This window comes from Myotis yumanensis, unplaced genomic scaffold, assembly GCF_028538775.1.
Source record: "Myotis yumanensis isolate MYYU_CA2020_CCGP unplaced genomic scaffold, mMyoYum1.0.hap1 SCAF_14, whole genome shotgun sequence".
Classification (NCBI taxonomy): domain Eukaryota; kingdom Metazoa; phylum Chordata; class Mammalia; order Chiroptera; family Vespertilionidae; genus Myotis; species Myotis yumanensis.
This window is the reverse complement of record NW_027223765.1, coordinates 1,833,342-1,852,961: the sequence shown is the minus strand read 5'-3', so window position 1 is coordinate 1,852,961 and position 19,620 is coordinate 1,833,342. Positions and strand designations below refer to the sequence as shown.

General features: G+C 57.0%; 1 protein-coding gene across 1 annotated transcript; it reads left to right on the top strand.

Moving 5' to 3' along the window:
- Window positions 1–393: 393 nt before the first annotated feature.
- On the top strand, window positions 394–17,789 carry TRAIP (TRAF interacting protein). The gene is made up of 15 exons (XM_070390967.1): window positions 394–572; window positions 4,162–4,219; window positions 4,667–4,750; window positions 6,477–6,516; window positions 6,964–7,091; window positions 8,493–8,587; window positions 9,049–9,162; window positions 9,826–9,913; window positions 10,451–10,540; window positions 10,916–11,004; window positions 14,656–14,811; window positions 15,967–16,015; window positions 16,293–16,442; window positions 16,516–16,566; window positions 16,777–17,789. The coding sequence occupies exons 1-15, from the start codon at window positions 475–477 to the stop codon at window positions 16,900–16,902; spliced, it is 1,416 nt and encodes a 471-aa protein (XP_070247068.1). The 5' UTR covers window positions 394–474; the 3' UTR covers window positions 16,903–17,789.
- Window positions 17,790–19,620: the final 1,831 nt, after the last annotated feature.

Below are 19,620 nucleotides of genomic sequence, written 5' to 3'. Positions count from 1 at the left end.
TGCCCGGAGCGCGGCGGGCCCGCTCTCCACCGGGACCGTCGTCCCATCCCCCGGGGCCGCGGTCCTGACTCTCCCGAGGTTCAGGGGAGGCTGCCATGACAGACCAGGCCGAGGAGCCCGCGCCCGGCGCACCGCGCAGCAGCTCTGATTTGCCCGAAAGCTGCTCCCGCTCCGGCTCCCGCTCCCGGTCCCGCGCTGCGCTGTGCGGTACAATTACCTTCCCGGGAGCAGGTTCCGGCCCGCGCTCCGCCCCGGGATTCTATTCGCCCGCAGGGTCGCTAAACCCCGCCCCCTCAGGGTTCGTCCAATCCGAACTCAGCCTTTAGGCTCGGCCTCCAAGTTTCGCTTAGCCACTTCCGGTCCTACCCCGGAAGTCGCGCCGTGGAGCCAAATTTGAAGGGACCTGAGACACGGGGGCGCGGCTGAGGCCCGCCACGGTTTCCTTGGCGACCCCGGCCCTGGAGTCCGGTGACCATGCCCATCCGCGCGCTCTGCACCATCTGCTCCGACTTCTTCGACCACTCGCGCGACGTGGCCGCCATCCACTGCGGCCACACCTTCCACCTGCAGTGGTGAGTGACGGCTGTAGGGCTGGACGCTTTCTGCCGTCCTCCTCCCGACAGGAGAGTGGGTGTCGGGCCACCGCCGCCCGGACGGGCGCGGAGGGGGCACTCGCGGCGCCCCACGGGAGGTCCCGACCTGGGCGGAGACGGGTCAGGGCAGGCTCTGTCCGCAGGAGGTGACAGCCGAGCTGGGCGCGGGGCACAGAGTCCGTTCAGGGAAGACAGAGCAGGGTCTTGCACGACGGGCTTGGCGGGCGAAGCGAGCCGACTTCAAAACCCTCAGCCCGGGCGGAGGTGAGCGTTCGCCACGTTGGCGAGCCCTTCGGCCTCCTGGGGACAGACGCCTGGTGGGCCCCTGGCCGCCGGTCTGTGTGGTTTGCTTGGCAGGTGGAGTGTGTGCAGAGGCCGCTCTCTGGTCAGACACCCCGTGTGTTCACCGACCGGCAGGACCCAGTTAACGTCGCAGGGCGAGGAGGTGCGGCCCGATGAGCGGTGGTGCTGCTCGCCCTGCGCCCGCGGGACCGCCCTGTGCCGGTGGGACCTTCATTGAGCACAGCTGGTGGGAGCGATGCCCGGTGCCCGGCAGCTGTGGGCAGGCTGGTGCAGGGCCCCTGTGCACCTTATTTCTTGCGGTGAAATATACAGAGCAGAATTCACCAGCGCGACCATTTCTTTCCTTTTTTTATTTTTATTACTACATACCTTTTTATTGTAAGAAAAGTATAGAACACAAAATTTACCATTTAGCCATTTTTGGACTGTTACACAGTTTATTTAACAACAAAATAAAATTCAATATGGAAAAATACATGACCCGATTTTAAACTAGATCCTTTGCAGAGGGGACATGAGGAAGCAATTGATTTCTCTGGTGAACACAGCCATGGTTTCTGCTCTTTCTAAGGCTTCTGAGAGGGTAGTGTTTCCTCCATTTTAATCTTGTCCTGTCGCCTGCTAGTTGCCATTATCTATGCATATATGATCTGCCCCCAGGTTCCTAAAGGGATCAGATTCCGGCAGGATTCCTTGGGCATGTCTGCCACCACCTAATTTTAATACCCTTTGTCCGTCGTTTTTCCAGCTTGGGAGGGTGAGCCTTGCCCATGGTGTTCACTTGGTGAGCTGAAAGACGCCGTTCGTTTTAACCATTTTTAAGTGTACAAGTCAGTGGCATGAAGTACATTAATAATTCGGTGTAACCATCGCCACTGCCTATTTCTAGAGCTTTTCCATCATTCCAGGCAAAAAACAACAACCCACCACCCATTAAACAATAACTCCATCCCCCTCCCCAACCCCCCTGGAAAGCTCCATTTTACCTCTGTCTCCTGGAGTTTCCCTCGTCTAGGTGCCTCATATAAGTAGAATCATACAATGTTTGTTCTTCTGAGTCTGGATTATTGCACTAAGCATCATGTTTTCAAGGTTCATCCATATTATGGCATGTATCAGAATTTCACTCCTTTTTATGACTGAACTAGAGGCCCGGTGCACGAATTCGTGCACAAGTGGGGTCCGGCTGGCCCACCCCAATGGGGCCCTTTTGGGCCAGGCTGGGGAGGGGGGGTGCAGGGGGAAGGGGCTGTGGGTGGTTGGCCAGTCGGCACCACCCTCGATCGGGGTGTTGGGGGCCAATCGGGGCCCGGATCAGGCTGGTTGGCTGCCGCGGTGTGCATCATAGCCACTGGTTGTTCCGGTCATTCTGCCTTTCCAGTTGCTGGGCTTTTATATATATAGATAATATTCAGTTGTATGGAAATACCACATTTTGTTAATCCTTCATCTGTTAATGGACCTTGGTTTGTTTCTGTGTTTTGGCTGCTATGAGCTGTGCTACTATAAATGTTGGTAAACAAGTATCTGCTCGAGTCCCTGCTTTCATTTCTTTTTGGTCTGCCCAGAGGTGGAATTGCTGGGTTATATGGTAATTCTATATTTAATTTTTTGAGAAATTGCCTTACTGTTTTCCACAGTGACTGCACAAGGGTTCCGATTTCTCCACGTCCTTGCCAACACTGGTTATTTTCTGGTTTGGTTTTGCTTTTTTTAAAAAAAATATTTTATTGGTTTTTTTACAGAGAGGAAGGGAGAGGGATAGAGAGTTAGAAACATCGATGAGAGAGAAAGATCGATCAGCTGCTTCCTGCACACCTCCTGGGGATGTGCCTGCAACCAAGGTACATGCCCTTGACTGGAATTGAACCTGGGACCCTTCAGTCCGCAGGCCGACGCTCTATCCACTGAGCCAAACCGGTCAGGGCTGGTTTTGCTTTTATAATAGCCATCCTAACGGGTGTCTTCTTTTTTTAATGTGTGTTTACAACTACCAGTTTCCCTCTTAGCACTGCTTTTGCTGTATTTCGTAAGTTTGATATGTTTTCATTTATTTTAAAGGATTTTCTAATTTCCCTTGTAATTACATCTTTACCCATTGGTTGTTTAAGAATGTGTTGTTTAATTTACTCGTAACTGTGAATTTTCTATTTCTTTCTGTTACTGATTTTTAGTTTCATTGCATCGTGGTAAAGAAAAATGCTTTCTGTGATTTAGATATTTTAAAACTTATTAAGACTTGTTTTGTGGCCCAACATATGGTCTATCCTGGAGGGTTCCGTGCGCACTTGAGAAAAATGTGCATTTGGCTGTTACTGGGTGGAGGATATGCCTGTTAGATCTGGTTAGTTTATTTTATTGTTCAAGTTCTCTCTTTCTTTGTTGATCATCTGTCTGATTGTTCTATCCATTATTGAAAGTGTGGGGTACTGACGTCTTTAATTTTTGTTTCAGAAAGATTTCTCCCTTCAATTCTCTCCAAGTTTCTTTCACATATTTTTGGGCTCTCTGTTTAGGTGCATACGTGTTTATAATTGTTATTTCTTCTTGGATTGAAACTGTTATCGATATATAAAGTCCTTCTTTGTCTCTTGTAACCTTTTTTTATTTTTTTAAAGTCTATTTTGTCTGACAATTAGGTAGACACCTTGGCTCTCTTGTTGTTATAATTTTTTACTTATCCTGGTTGGGATTCATTACATTTCTTCCATTTGTGGAATGATTTTTTTTAAACATATATTTTTTATTGATTTTTTACAGAGAGGAAGGGAGAGGGATAGAGAGCTAGAAACATTGATGAGAGAGAAACATCGACCAGCTGCCCCCCGCACGCCCCCCACTGGGGTTGTGTCCACAACCAAGGTACATGCCCTTGACCGGAATCAAACCTGGGACCCTTCTGTCCGCAGGCCGACGCTCTATCCACTGAGCCAAACCGGTCAGGGCTGTGGAATGATTTTTTTAATTAGGTTTGGGAAATTAAAGTGATCGTCTCTGCATGTATTGCCTTTATGGAGGGAGGGAGGAACATCAATGCAAGAGAGAAATATTGATCAGTTGCCTCCCATACACACCCTGCCTGGGAATTGAACCCGCAGCCTTTTTTGGTGTATGCTCCCACCACCTGAGCCACCTGGCCAGGACAATTCTCTACCGGGTTGAGGAGGAGCAGGACAGACCCTTTTGTGGACAGGGTGGCAACCTGGCCTGTATGTCTCCAGCCAAGCCAAGGCTCGCCAGTCTGTTTTTCTGCTTCTCATTCCAGCCTAATCCAGTGGTTCGATACAGCACCAAGTCGCACCTGCCCTCAGTGCCGAATCCAGGTGAGGGGGGAGGGGAGAATCCCTCAGCTTAAGGCCTCTTCTCCTGGCCAGGAAGCAGGAACGAGGGGCGGTCTCTGAGGCTGGTATCTTTGGTCCTTTTGGACCCTCATGATTTGTGGCTTGGGAGGCCTGCTTATGCCCACGGGTAGCTGGCAGATGCACTCCCTGCCTGGGTCAGTCTTCACCGGGTAGATTTGGGCCCCTTCTCTGCCTTTCCTGAGTTTCTCAATGCCCAGTACCTAAAGTTGGGGTGACTTTTGAGTACTTACCATATGGGTCCCAGAGACATGACCTCAGGAACCACCAAGCCCGTGGCACCAGCTCGGGGCGCTACAGGGTGAGAGGTCTTCTGACTCCAAGGGACGCGGTGTGAAATGTCGGGCCCGAGAGCAGGCCTGGCCCAGGACCCAGCGGTGCAGTCACATTCTTCCTTGCTCTCCCCTCCAGGTTGGCCGAAGATCCATCATCAATAAGCTCTTCTTTGACCTGGCCCAGGAGGAGGAGGGGGTCTTAGATGCAGAATTCTTAAAGGTACCCGGAACTTATCTCTTCCTACTGAGCCCCACGCTCTCTGGGAGTTCTTTCTGCTCCCACCAGGGCGAGTACTTAGCGCGCGGAGGGGAGACAGAGGACAGGTGAAGATGAGTCATTGGAGAAACACACTGTTGAGCTCTCCCTTTGGGGTTTCAGAGCAATTCCGATCCAGGGTCGGGGCGCCCCTCCCAAGGTCCCCTCGCCTTGCAAAGGGCCTACAACCATCCTCCCAGCCCACTTTGCTGGGTGGACAGCCAGGGGCAGAAGAGGAAACTCCTAGCCCGCAGCCAGGGAGACGTGTGGGCCCTTTGCTCACAAACCTGGCTGTGCCCAAACCTGCCGGGAGCTCAGCGTATTCCGGGTGCCCGTGTCTTCCCCGGGCAGGAATAGGGGGCAGAGCCCTGGAATCCGGATTTGCAGCCGAGGCAGAAACCCACACTGCAGACGAGGGAGGGCGGGTTCCCTCCTGCACTCCTACTGCTTTTCCTCCAGGTCTAAGATTCAGCTTTGTTTGTGCATAAGAAGCCTCTTGAGGAAGTGGGATTAGAGTTCGCCATGAACGTGGACTCTGAGTGTTAATTTTCTGGGCATCTGTCAGATCAGGGCTCATTTGGCCTTGGCTCCAGGGTACCATGGTGTCCTTGGAACCTCACGGATTCAAGAACGGGGAGCTTTTGTGCTGAAAGCCAGCATGTTCATCGTCATGGTAACTGCTCCCAGTTTTAAGCTGTGTTCTCCCCGTGATGCAGGCAACAAAGGCAGCTTCGTGTCTCTCCGGCTTTCAAAGCCAGAGCTAGGAGACAGGAGGCAGCATCTCGAGTAGCTGGGAACAAGGGCTTGGAAGGCATCCTGCTCTGGTGTGGCAGGAGCCAGGGGACTAGAGGTGGCTTTTCTTCTCAGGCAGCCCAGGCACATCCTTCTCAACCCACCACTCCCCCTGCAGGTGTTCAGCCTACACTGCCCAGCCCAGTCCAGCCCACATGGGGCTTATCCACCGACTGGGGCTGGGCCTCAGTATTGGTCCCGGGTGAGAGTCTGAGTCTTGTGTTGATCTGGAGGAGGATTTGCCGGGATTCCATCCACCTACCACCATGGACCCTTGGCCAAGCCTGTTGGTGTTCCTGCTTATGGAGTAGGCACCTCTCTTGCCCACAAGGGTGTTGGATGCTCTGGCCTCCTGAGTGGGAGCTGGGCGCAGTGCTGCCCCGGCCTCTCAGCGGATCTGCAGCAGGGGCTCTGGAATGTACACACAGGCTCCGAGAGGCTCGGACAGTCTTGTTAGAACCTCGCACGTGTGGGTTTCCATCCAGGGGCTCACAGCTGTCCTGGCTCACCAACCATATTGATCCTGGGGCTGGAAGATTGTGGTGCACAGAGCCAGCTGTGAAGCAGGCAGGACCCCAGGGTGGAGGGAAGGAGTGGTGGCCAAGGTCCTTGGCAATGCCAGCTTTGTTCCCAGTGAGTGCAGCTGACGCCCAGAGAGGGTCAGGGCCAGCACAGGGCCAAGGAAGCAAGGGAGCCTCTGCTGTAGGGCTGACCACACAGACCCTGCTTCACTCCTCTTCTCCTTTCCCTGCACTGGGGTTCTGTACCCGAGATTATTTCCCCATCTCAGCTGCTGCTTCAAAAGGCACGGAGCTAGAGCCAGGCTCCCGGGGACCCGAGCCTGATGGGAGGCAGCTGTGATGCCTGGCTGCTGCTTACTGTGCCTGTTGCCTTGCAGAATGAACTGGATAATGTCAGAGCCCAGCTTTCCCAGAAAGGTGAGTCAGCAAGCGGCACCGGGCCATGGGAAGCCTCTGACTTGGGTGCTGGTGGGAGAGGCCAGGGGTTCTCCCTGCTTGTGTGTCATGAGTCTGGCCAGCTCTTGTGACTGGCAGGAAAGGAGAAGAGAGGGAGGGACTGAAACTGCCCCTGGACCAGGTAGCCTCAGCCGGGAGGCGCCACCTGATGCACCAGAGTGTCTGTAGGAGAGGTTTCAGCCAGGAGCTTGGCAGGAGCCTGCATGGCTTCTGGGACGATGAAGTGACTGGACGCATGGGCGAGGGAGCGGTGACGTCTCTGCTCGAGGACTCCAGCCGGCTTCCCTAACGCGGCCACCCAGCCTCCGGCCTGGGACTTGTTCCTCACCTGTCTCTGGGGTGGGGTGCTGGCGCCCAGAAGCCCAGGTTCTCACGCTGATAGGTGGCTGTCCTCCTCCCCTGCTCCAGAGAGGGAGAAGCGGGACAGCCAGGGCATCATCGACACCCTGCGGGACACGCTGGAGGAGCGCAACGCCACCGTGGAGTCTCTGCAGCGGGCCCTGGACGAGGCCGACATGCTGTGCTCCACCCTCAAGGTGGGCCCTGGGTCCCGTGGGCACCATTGCGGGGGGCGGGGAGGGATGGAGCCCCAGCCCGGGCTCACCGCTCGAGGCTTAACTTCCGGTTCTGCCTTGGTCAGCAGCTGGGTGTGTGCAGGTGTAAGATGGAGGCGACCCCCTCTTCCCCAGGCCTCCATACTGTACCACCAGCCGCAGGAAAAGGGCCATATTGGCCACACTTATGAGTGTTGTGCTCGGGAGTCTGAAGAGCTGAGGTTTCCCAGCACTTCACGGAGGGGCTGCTGAGCCAGGACCTTGGTGAGGCGGGGCCATGTTCCCAGAGCGGCGTGTACTCCACTGACGGAGCCGCTGACACGTCCATGCGCACTCTAGCCCTCGGCGGGCTGCGCTCCAGAGCCAGATCAAACGGCACCCAGCGAGACGCCAGGCCTTTGAAGCTGCTGTGCTGCGCTGGCCGGGCAGATCAGAGCCTGCGGAGCCGGCGCTCTAGACTCGATGAATTTTGTATCAGCCGGTTGGCGAGCCTCTTGCTCTCCCAGGGGCAGGAGGCGATTGATCTGAACCCACAGCTGACATCCTGGCCTTGCAGCGAGGAGCAGTCCTTGTGGGGTGCCATTGGAGGGGGAGGGAGGCGTCCTTGTGAATAGACAGAGCCCCGGGGTGGTCATTGTCTCTGTTCCTGCTGGTGGCTGGTCTGGGTCACGTGGGCTGGCCAGGGGAAGGGAAGCAGCAGAGTAGCTCCTGGCTGCAGAGCAGGTGTTTGATGGCAGTCCCAGAGGTGGAGGGTCTCGGGCTGAGGGCAGCTGGCCAGCCGCCCCTGGCTTCGCGCTGCTGTCCTGGCTGCTGTTCATGGGTCTAGATCAGCGGTTCTCAACCTGTGGGTCGCGACCCCTTTGGCGGTCAAACGACCCTTTCACAGGGGTTGCCTAAGACCATCCTGCATATCAGATATTTACATTATGATTCGTAACAGTCGCAACATTATAGTTATGAAGTAGCAACGAAAATAATTTTATGGTTGGGTCACAACATCAGGAACTGTATTTAAAGGGCCAGAAGGTTGAGAACCACTGGTCTAGATGGTGGACAGCACAACACCCACCATAAGGCCCAGCACAGGAGTTTGGCAGCCCACAATAGGCCTGTGGGTGCTGGCCAGGGCTGTACCTATAAGAGACATAGCTCAGGAGGAAGCGCGCGGGGAGGTAAGGAAGCTACTGACCGAGGGCCTCTTAGCAGAAAGCACAAGCTCACGTGCGCCCAGCAGCCTTACCTCCCGGCCAGGGGTTTAGGGGACACGTGGTTTTCAGCATTTTCAAAAGCCGAAAGTTCTGGGGTAGAGTTTCCTCAGTGACGTTAGCCATGGTCCCTGGATCCTCCAGGTGACAGGTATGTTGGGGTGTGTTTGCTCCTCAGAAGCAGATGAAGTTCTTGGAGCAGCAGCAGGATGAGACCAAACAAGCCCGGGAGGAGGCCCGCCGGCTCAGGAGCAAGATGCAGACCATGGAGCGGTGCGCGGGCCGGCCCTGCCTTGCCCCAGGCCCCGGGTGGCACAGCTCACAGGACTGCCCAGGAATTGGGTCACCGCTGTGGCTCTAATCTCCAGAGGCTATGGGGGGGCTCGGGCCAGCTGGGTGTGGGCACAGGTCTCTGCTCGGCCTCTATGGGCTCCTCCACTTCCCCTGGGGCCCTGGCCACATTCTCCCTGTCCTGTTGCCTGTGGCCAGATGACCTGCAGGCCTTCTGCTCTAGGAGCCTCTCTCTGGGGATCCCTGGCCTGGAGGACCTCGGGCAGCACCCCTTCCTCCCCAGCAGCATCCCTGAGGCTGTGCTCAGCTCTGCTGTGGGCCTTTCTTTGGGCAGACCCGCCTGCCAAAGCATCCTAGCAGCCCCGGCTGTCACCATAGCAACAGCAGCAAAGGGAGGCCGAGCTGTCTCCAAATTTTCAATGCCGTGGGTCGGTATTTTTCAGGATTGAGCTCCTACTCAAGAGCCAGCGGCCTGAGGTGGAGGAGATGATCCGAGACATGGGTGTGGGCCAGGCAGCGGTGGAGCAGCTGGCCGTGTACTGCGTGTCCCTCAAGAAGTGTGTACCCTGTCCCTCTGTCCCAGCCCAGGCGCTACGCCATGGCACCCAGCCATGCCTGCCCATCTGCTGCCCTCCCTTACCAGGCAGAGCAGGTGGAGTTAGGGGCCAGCTCGGGGGAGCCGGCCACCTCCGTTCCCTCTGAGCCCACCTCACCGTGTGGCCAGAGCCAGTTTCTTAGCCTCTCTGACCCTCTGCTTACTGAATGGGGACAGCAATCACTGGCCTCGGGTTGAGGAAAGTGAGTGGTTATAGGCGTTATTTCCAAGGAGGTTGGCCCGGCTCTGTGAGTGGAGCCCCTTCGTGGTCTCGGCCACCTGGGTCCCAGCAGCACTGTTACTACCCTGCCTGGCTCACAGCAGGAACTGCTCAGACTCGCCAGCACTGTGGGGAGGAGGTGGGGAAAGGGCCACTTGGCTGACAGGCACAGAGGACCCCAGATGCCTCCTGTGGGGGCCAGATGGTGCAGGAGCCTCCTGAGTGAGGACCGGAGGGTGGACTGGCCCCTCTCCTGGCGTTGGGATAGGACCCTCCACAGCGCCACCCCTTGAGCTCAGGTGTCAGAGCAGGAGGGAGGGTTGGGCTGGGCTTTGTGTTTGGTTGGTGCTCAGTCCGACCAGCAGGTGTCCCATTCCGAAGTCTCTTTCTCTGGCCCCTGTGTAGGGAGTATGAGAATCTGAAAGAGGCTCGGAAGGCCTCCGGGGAGCTGGCTGACAAGCTCAAGAAGGACTTGTTGTCCTCCAGAAGCAAGGTACCTGTGGGGAGCAGAGGGTGGGGGAGGTGGGCCGTCCTGCTTTCACGTGCGGTCACGGCTCCTGAGCAAGGCCCAGGCCTGAGGGTGCAGCTGACCCAGGGGCTGTCGACTGGCTCACAGAGACCAGTCACTGGTCCTCACGGGCGTTGGCTCAGGCTGTGTGGCTTGTCCAGTTAGGGTGGCGAGTCACGCAGGTGCTCTCCTGGCGTGCAGCCTGATGCCCCCTGCTCCTCCCGGCTCCTGCCCTCAGCTGGCGGAAGGGCACAGGTCCCAAATGTGCCACCTTCGAGGTCTCTACCAGGCCCCAAGCACACGGCTCTTGGAACCCGATTCGGTCAGCACAGCTGCTTTACTCCTGGGCCTGGTGCATCCACGGGCCGCAGGGCATAGGGGCAGCCCAGCCCATAGAGCTAGGGTCTCCCTGGGGACCCCCCACACTCCTGGGCCCCGGTCTACCCTGAGCAGCCTGGGCCGCAGCAGGTGGGGCAGAGCACGCGGCCACCCTTGGCTCATTCCCCCTCCACTTGCCTGCAGTTGCAGGCGGTCTGCTCTGAGCTGGACCAGGCCAAGCTGGAGCTGAGGTCGGCCCAGAAGGATTTGCAGGGCGCCGACAAGGAAATCGCGGTGAGGGCCACCCCTGGCAGGGCGGGAATGGGGGTGGTTTGTGTGCGCAGTCGGTGGAGCTGGCTCTGGGCTCCCTCACTCTCCTGCGTCCGGTGGGTCAGGATGTACACCTCGGCCCTGGTCTGGAGCCTGGCGGACGGCACCAGGGTCTTCCCTCAGAGTCTGTTTTGCACCGACAGCCCGAGGGCACCAGAGAAGGAGCTTTGCCAGGGAGGCGTCTGGGTCCGGGAGTCCCGGCCACTGGGCCTGGGGCGGGGCTGCAGGTCCTGCGCCGCTCCCAGGGGGCCTGCCGTCTGCATGTCCCTCTTGTCCTTGGCAGTCTGTCTGGACTTGACGCCTCAGCCTTTCGTTCACACTTCTCTTTCCTTCCCCAAGAGCCTGAAGAAAAAGCTCACGATGCTGCAGGAGACCCTGAGCCTGCCGCCGGTGGACAGCGAGGCCGTGAACCGCCTGGTGCTGGAGAGGTGTGTGCCCACGGGGGTGTGTGCCCGCAGGGGGGTGTGCCGCAGGGGGGTGTGTGCCGCGGGGGGGTGTGCAGGCCGCGTGGGAGCAGCTCCCTGGTCGGGGGCCTCACTCCTGGCTCTGGCGGGTGGCTGTCCATGTGGGTGTGAAGGCTGTGCCTCCTGCCTGGATTTCACTGTGAAGCAGCTCTGAGGCAGGATGTGGGCTCGGACAAGCAGAAGCCCGGGCAGCCCAGACAGGACCCGGATGTCAGGGAGGGGCAGGGACATAGATGGTCTCCGGCAGCCGCTTATGGGATGGCTCACCAAATGCTCCGTCTGCCCCCGAGTCAGGAGCAAACAGGGAAACATTCACTCAAAGAATTCCCTCTGGTCCCTGGAGTGTGTGCATTGACGCTGCCAGCAGAGGGAGCCAAGAGGCCGGGGATGCGTGTCCCTGCCAGGAGTGGCCTCTGTTCCTCCTGCGTGTCACACAAGCCCGCTGGGGAGGGCATCCTCGGGCCATCTCCCCCTCGTTGCCCAGCTGAGGGCCCAGACAGCACACAAGCTAGCGGCCCCCCTCTTACCTGAGCCACTGTCCGTGTCCTGTGAAGATCCTCATGCTCCCGCTCCCCACGTCCAGCCAGGCGCTGGAGCCTCCCGCCCCTTCCCCAGCCACCGCCTCACTCTTCCTGTCAGCCCAGCAGTAGCAGACCCTGGGCATCGTGCCACTCCTTCCTCACCAAACACCTCACGGGGCCCTTGGCACTGGGCCTGCAGCACTCAGGGGCCACTGCGGGCTGCGGTGGGTCTTTAGGCTGCAGCCAAACGATACTGTTGAGGACCATTCCTTGCCCTCCTGCTTCTGTGCCTTTCTGTGTGTCGGCTCTTCCCCCTGGGCTCAGCGGCCTGCAGAGCCTCCCTGGTCTCCCCAGCAGCGACAAGCTCACCCTCCTCTGCTGTTCCGGCAGTAGATCTGCTGTCCCCTGGCCATGCGCTCCCAGAGTTTGGGGGATCTGTGGGTACTGGTGGTGGTTGCCCATTCATTTGTTGCAGTAGGGCTGTCCTTCACTCCTGTCATTTCAGGGTGGCCTCCAGAGGGAGCTATCACCCCCAACTACAGAGGGGCAATTGGGAGACCTCTCTCAGGGACCCCAAGGGCCCCTGCCCTCCAGGCTGAAGGGTGTTGGGAGGCCTTTGCTTAGGGAAGGCCCACAGGCACCATGAGCTCATGGGGAGACACTGACCATCGCCCTGCACAGGCGGGGGACTGCCCAGGGCCTGGGCTCCGTTTTGGAAAGTTGGGCTGTGAGTGTCTTGCTCCACCCCCTGAGGCCTCTGGCACGAGGCCCTGTCTGTACACAGGCCGTGGGTAAATGTTCCAAAGGTGATGGCGTCCCCAGGACGGCCTGGCAGTGCCTCCGCCAGCCGGGCGGGCTGCTGGGCTGCACACTCCGAGTGGCAGACAGGAGGTGGGAAGGAAGGAGAGGCCTCGGCAGGAGGGGACAGTGCGAGCTTCCTAAGAGGAGGGTTTGCTGGGAACAGTGTGAGGGCACAAGAACTGTCCACATGAGCCAGGGGGCACTGAGCACCTCTGCATCTTGAGTTCCCTCTGCGGGGCCAGGAGGTGCAAGGGAAGAAGACTGTCTTAACGTGAGCGAAAGCTGGGCACGTGTCGTGGGCACCACTGGGCAGGAGCTGGGGATGGCAGCAGGGAGCCCTGCCATAAGACACATGGAGAGAAAAACTGCCCCCAGCCAGGCCCTGCCTGCCTCTGCCTCTGGGTGCCCCTCTTCTAACTTGGACTCGCTGGTGGGTGAAGGGGGGCAGGACAGCAGATGCTGTGAAAAGTAGGCCTGAGTGGTTCCGGCTGCTGCCTTATGCTGTGGTTCCCACGAGGAGTGGGCTTAGGTGGGATCACACAGCCTTGATTGCACCTGCAGGCGAGGAAGGGGGAGCTCCCGCGGGCTGGCCAGGGGAAGGAAGCGCCAGTCCAGGCTCCCACAGGCTCCCCCCAAACCCTGGCGGCAGCTCCTTTCCTCTGCTCAGCACCCCCTGGGTTCCTGGCCCGAGTCTCACAGCCCTGCCCCTGAGCGGAGGGAGGAGGGCTTCGGGGACCCTGGCTGGTTCCTGAGGGAAGGGAGGGGGTGTGAGGAGTGCCCCTGCCACTCCCCAGAATCCTCCTCCGACCACAGGAGCTAGGAGCCCCACCAGGCCTGGGTGGGTTAGGAAAATCCTACTGGCTGCAATTTTCTAATTGAACACCTCCCCATCCTAAAGGTGAAAACAGTCGTTGAAAATTTGGAAAATATGGGCTGTGGCAGAGGTCGTCACTGTTGCCAGGCGGTAGACTGCCCTGCAGTCCTTGTTCTGTCTGTGGCTTGGGGGCAGGAGGCTACCGCCTTTCCGTCTCTGTGATTGAGACTATTCTAGGTAAATGCCTCAGATAAGTGGGATCATACCGTGTGTGTCTGTGACTGGCCGTGTTGCAGAAGTGCCTTTGTTAAGCTGAGTGACAGTCTATTGTATGTGACTGCCACCGTTTGCTCCTCTGTTCCTCGGTGGGCGGGCACCTGGGCTGCTTCCGTTTCTGGCTGTTGTGAACGCCACTGCCGTGAACAGGGATGTGCACATTTCTCTCCGAGATCCTGCTGCCGGCTCCTTCGGACAGGCTCCCAGCGTGGATGGCTGGGTCCTGTGGAATTCTATTTGTAACTTTTTGTGGAACTGACTGCCTTTCTCTTTCCCACGGTGGCTGTACATTTCACATTCCCACCGACAGTGCACACACGTTCGTCTTCCCACATCCTTACCGACACCTGTTATTTTGTTTTCTGGTTTGTTTGTATCGTTGTGTTTGGATAGCAGCATCCTAATGGGTGTGAGGTGGCATCGCATGGGCGTTTTGATTTGCGTTCCCTAGTGATGAGTGATGTTGAGCATCTTTTCATGGGCTTATTGGCCGTTTGTCAATCTTTTTAGGAGAAATATCTGTTCAAGACCTTTACCCATTTTTGAATCAGGTTGTTTGTTTTCTCCTTGTTGAGTTCTAGTTCTCTATAGATTTTAATCCCTTACCAGAGATATGATCTGCAAATATTTTCTCTCATTCTCTGGATCGCCCTTTTACTCTGTAATAATACGTTTTGATGCACAAAATTTTTAATTCTCGTGAAGTCTGATTTGTCTGGGTTTGTATTGCTTTTTAAATGTCACATGTGAGCATTGCCCCTGCCATTAAGTTTGCTGTCTGAACACCCTCCTTTAATGTCTGTCATATTCAAGCGAGGAACGTGCCAGCCCCGGAGGGAGTCATTCTCAGTTTCTAAGGTGCCGTCTGCCACAGCAGCACCGAGGGGGCAGCCGATCTGTGGCCACGTTTCTGGCTCCTCGCACTGCAATCTGATAAACGAGGCTGCTTGCTCAAACAGCAGTAGCCCTTGCACATTTGGGTTGTGTGTGGGTTTTGCTTGCTCCTTCCTTGTCGCCCAGCCCGTCACTGGTCCAGGACTGGAGGACTACGCCGAGTGGGTTTCCTGTGGAGATTAGGGCTTCCTCACAGGTGGCGCGGAGCGGGGCGGGCTGCAGGCCCTTGGAGAGGAACCATCTCCGGAGCCCTCGGGCCGCTGTCCTGGGCGCCACTGTGACCCTGGGCCACCTCTGTCTGTGCCCTAGCCCGGCCCCTGTAGAGATGCTGAGCCTGAAGCTGCGCCGGCCGGCCTTCAGTGATGACATTGACCTCAATGCCACCTTTGACGTGGACACCCCCCCGGCCCGGCCCCCCGGCCTTCAGCATGGCCATGCCGAGAAGCTCTGCCCGGAGAAGGCACAGTAAGTGGCAGCCCCTGGCCCTGCCCACCACCGGGAGGGGAGGGCTACGGTCCCTGCAGGCCCCGCCTGGCAGCTCTGCGGGGCTGCGGGGCAGCGATGGTCCCCTGGGCTGGACTGGCGTTGGTTCCAGCACCTCCTTCCTCCCTGAGCACGGACTGCACAGCCTTTGTCTTGCTTGTCTAATTCATCGTCACCATCGCCCTTTAAGCAAGGGGGCAGGGGAAGGGGTTGGAGAGGATGCAGAGGTCCCGTGGGGACAGGATGGGCTGATGGTGTGGGTGCTCCCACTGTGTGGCATGCCTGCCCCCCGGAGTCCTGAGCAGGAACTCGCCACCTCCTCTTCCTTCGGGCACCTCTCAGACTCATGCTGGAGGCAGGGCCATCTGAAACCATGGAGCCCAGGCCCCCACCCCCACCTAGGGGGGCAGCCCGTAGCGGCAGGTGTGGGAAGCTGTGCAGAGCTGCAGTGGGTGGGTGGGACCTGCGCCAGGGATGCAGTGGCACTGGCAGCGGGAGGCTGTCTCCCTGGCCACGCAGGCCACGTGCAGTTCATCATGGAGACTGGCATGGAAGTATGTGCTGCCCAGGGAGGGGAGCCCAGGGCTGTTCTTTGTTATTCTCAACCATAGGTCACCATCCCCCCCTCACCTGGGAGGGTCCCCAGGAGTTGGATGGAAACATGGTATCCAGCTCAGGAGCTGGGAATGGGCAGCCTGGCCCGGCCTGTCCAGGGAGGTGGCCTAGCCCTGCTCTAGGGGCTGTTGAACTCACTGAGGGCCTCGTGGGTGGTGACCCCTCTTGGGCAGACAGGGCGAGGCCTGAGCTCATTGGTGTGTCTGCCTGTGTCAGGGCTTTCCCTCCTGTGGGTGTGAGTCGGTTGGGCTCTCCTGGGACATGGAGAGGTGCCTGGGGCTTGGGGAGCATTGGGCTTAGCTTATCCCTGCGTGGGAGCCACCAGGTTGGCACGTGGTCCAACCTTCCCTGCCTCCACCACTCTGGCCGCTGTGACTGTCCAGCTGGTCACAGGGCTGCCCTTGGCGTGGGGATCACTGAGGTGCCTTGCCCAGCACCCAGCACGACACGCCGTGCCACACGGTGGCTCCGCAGGGGGCATGTCCTGTGTCTGCTCACCTGCCTCTTGCCTTCGTGTCTCAGCTCTCCCACTCAGGACGGTCCCAGGAAGCTGCCCAAAGGCTCCAAGCAGGTAAGGCTCCCAGAAGCTCAGTCACCAGCAGCTGAGTCCCTCAGTCCCCGGCCAGGACAGAGTGAAGCTGGACTCTGGGAGGGCAGGTCTTGCCAGATCCATCAGTCCTGGCCCAGGACTGGGGCTCTGTGGGGCCCCCCGAAACCTACCCATTGTCCTCTCTGCTCCCTGGAGAGGCACAGGAGGTGGTGGGGGGGTGTCCTAGTCCTCCATCCCGCTCAAGTGCTGCCACCCAGTGCTGCCACCCAGCTCAAGCCTGGCGCTGGGTCTCCGGCAGGAGCCCCAGCTCTCGCTGGGCGGCCAGCGCTGTGCGGGCGAACCAGACGAGGAGCTGGCCGGCGCCTTCCCGCTCTTCATCCGGAACGCCGTCCTGGGCCAGAAGCAAGCCAAGAGAGCCAGAGCGGAGCCCCGCCGCAGCACAGATGCAGTGAGTACCTCCCGTGGGGGCAAGGCCAGCCCACGGCCCACAGCCTGCCGCTCATCTCTCCCTTTCACTTCAGGTCAGAACAGGCTTCGATGGCCTTGGGGGCCGGACCAAGTTCATCCAGCCTGTATCCTTGTTCTGTGGCCTTGGGCTGAGCTGAGCTCTGGAGCCCACACCCTCCCTCACCTGTACCCCAAACCCCAGCCTGCCAGGGGCTGCTGCCCTGGGTGTGCAGAGCCAGACCTCGCTGAGTATAGCGGGCGGCCCACCCCAAGTCTCAGCCTCTCCTGCCTGCGTTCCAGGCCCTCTTCAGCCTTTGCCTTGACATCTCCTTCAGACCTACACAACTATGATCCGCCCCCTGCCGGTGAAGCCCAAGCCCAAGGCCAAGGCTAAGCAGAAGGTGGGGGCCAGGACAGCGCTCCCTCCCTCCCAGGCCAAGCTGGACACCTTCCTGTGGTAGCGAGAACAGTGAGGCCGACCAACGGCCAGATTGTCTGTCGCCTCCGACTTACAGCCGAGGACTGGCTCAGCCGGGGGTTGGGGGCATGGCCCTCTCCCAGGACCAGCCTCAATGGCGGACAAGAAGCTGGGGCTGGGTGAGGCCCAGAGGATGCGCTTTCCCAGCGCGCAGCCGGCCCCACCCCCCATACTGGGCCTAGCGGGGTCGGGGGAGCTGTGGTCAGCTCACCGTTCCTGCCAGCGGGCTTGCTCCGTGTTGCAGGCCCCCATGTATGGCCACGACCAGCTGCTGGGCTCCCTCGGAGCCTCCAGACCAGGGCCATTTGCTGACTGTATGGACCAAGTGCTCGAGGCTGCACAGGCAGCTTCGCCTGCCCAAGCTTCTGCCTGCCTGGCGTCCTGCTAGGCGTGGCCTGGCCAAGCAGAGGGGCAACGAAGGGTAGTGGTGGGCAGAGGAGGGGCGAGATTTCTATGTTGAAAATAAATAAGAATCTTTTCTTCCTGTGTCTAGGAGTAGACTTTTGTACTTTGTAAAACTTTTTTAAAAATATATTTTATTAATTTCAGAGAGGAAGGGAGAGGAATGATGAGAGAGAAGCATTGATCGGCTGCCTCCTGCACGCCCCCTGCAACCAGGGCATGTGCCCTGACCCAGAATCGGATCAGCAACCTTTTGGTGCCTGGGATGACACTCAACCAACTGAGCCACACCGGCCGGGCAGAACTGACATCTTGACAATATTGTGTCTACCTATCCATGTACCTGGGATATATCTCTATTTATGTAGAACTTTTAAAATTTCTTTCATCAGTTTTGATGTTTTTCTCACATAGATCTTGTACATATTTTGTTAGATTTATACTTAAATATTTCTCTTTCCCCCTCCTTTTTCTTGGTACTAATAAATGATAATGTCTTCAATTGCAGTTGCTCACTGCTGATATGTAAGAAAGTAGTGGACTTTTGTGGCTCTAGTGATAGTGAATCTTCCGTTTGTCATTGTACTTCTCAGCTCCAAAACCCGCCAGCGACGTTCTGTGAAGGTCTCCTTCCTGTGAGTGGTCACCCTCTCCTGTTTACTCACGTGCTTTGCAATGTTTTGTTGCGGCCGGATATTCTGAGTAGTATGTTAGGGTAACTCTGGAAATTGAGTTCTCCCACCCCCCGGGACTGCTAAATTTTGCTTCTTGAGGGCCGAAGCTGTCCGCTTGTGACTTTTTCAAACTGTTTTTGCAAAATATGGGTTCCTTGTGCACTGAAGTCTGTGCTCCACTCTCTCCGCTGCCAGCTAGCGACCTCACGGCTTTCTGGCCACAGAGGAGGGCGCGGGGCCCTGCCCTGGCTCTTCAGCCTGACAGGTGCCTGCAGTGTCTGGGCCGTGCCCAGGCTGGCGTCTGTGGACAAAGCTGCAGTGATTCATTTCTGCTAGTCTGTGCCCTGTGAGAGGTGCCTGAGTCTAGGTAAGAGTCCTGCTTTAGAAAATCATGCCCAACAGTTTTCCAGCCTGGCCGGTGTGGCTCAGGGGTTGAGCATTGACCTATGAACCGTGAGGTCCTGGTTCAATTCCCGGTCAGGGCACATGCCCAGGTTGTGGGCTTAATCCCCGGTCAGGGCACATACAAGAATCAATCAATTAATGCATAAATAAGTGGAACAATAAACAATGTTTCTGTCTCTCTCAAATTAATAAATTATTTTTTTTAATGTTTATTGGATGAAAACATGCAATCACCTACCACTTTACATCCACTAGGATGGGTGTAATTTTTTTAAAATATATTTTTATTGATTTCAGAGAGAGGAAGGGAGAGGGAGAAAGAGATTGAAATAACAATGATGAGAATCATCGATCGGCTGCCTTCTGCATGCCCCCCACCGGGGATCAAGCCTGCAACTCGGGCATGTGCCCTTGACTGGAATCGAACCTGGGACCCTTCAAGTCCACAGGCAGACGCTCTATCCACTGAGCCAAACTGGCTAGGGCAGGATGAGTATAATTTTAAAAAAAAAAGAAAGAAAAACTAATATTGGTCACAATGTTGACAAATAGGAATTTTGTACACTGCTGATGGAAAACATTTTGTTGGTCCCTCAAAAAATAAACGGAATTACCATGTGACCCAGCAATTTTACTCCTAAGTATGTACCCCAAAGAATTGAAAACAAGGCCTTAATTGCATGTTCAAGCATGACTATAGCAGCATTCATTATTCATAATATCCAAAAGGTGGAACCAACTCAAAAGTCCATCAACAGGTGATTGGATAAACAAACTGTGATATACGCACACAATGGAGCATCACTCAGCCACGAAAAGGAAGGAAGCACTGATACCTGCTACAATGTGAATGAACCTCAAAAACATGCTAAGTGAAGAAAAGTTCACATTTTGTATGATTCCTTTTTTAATCATTACCCGAGGATTTGTTTTTTATTGGTTTTAGAGAAAGAGGAGGGGAGGGAGAGAAGCATCCATCCATTGCCTCTTGTACATGCCTTGACCCAGACCCGAACTTGCAGCTTAGGGTCATGCCCTGACCGGGAATCGAACCCATACATTTTGATGTACAGGACGACGTTTCAACCAACGGAGCCCCCTGACCGGGCTGTATGATTCCCTGTTGTTGTTGTAATCCTCGCCCAAGGGTATTTTCCCATTGACTTTTAGGGAGAGTGGAAGGGAGTGACGCAGTGAAAAAAACACCGATGGGAGAGGGA

What these genes read in the sequence shown, in the direction of transcription:
- TRAIP (XM_070390967.1), top strand. Translation starts at nt 475, where the DNA reads ATGCCCATCCGCGCGCTCTGCACCATCTGCTCCGACTTCTTCGACCAC. An exon ending in TACTGCGTGTCCCTCAAGAA is followed by an intron (nt 9,163 to 9,825) that starts GTGTGTACCCTG and finishes GCCCCTGTGTAG; the next exon opens with GGAGTATGAGAATCTGAAAG. An exon ending in CTCTGCCCGGAGAAGGCACA is followed by an intron (nt 14,812 to 15,966) that starts GTAAGTGGCAGC and finishes TTCGTGTCTCAG; the next exon opens with CTCTCCCACTCAGGACGGTC.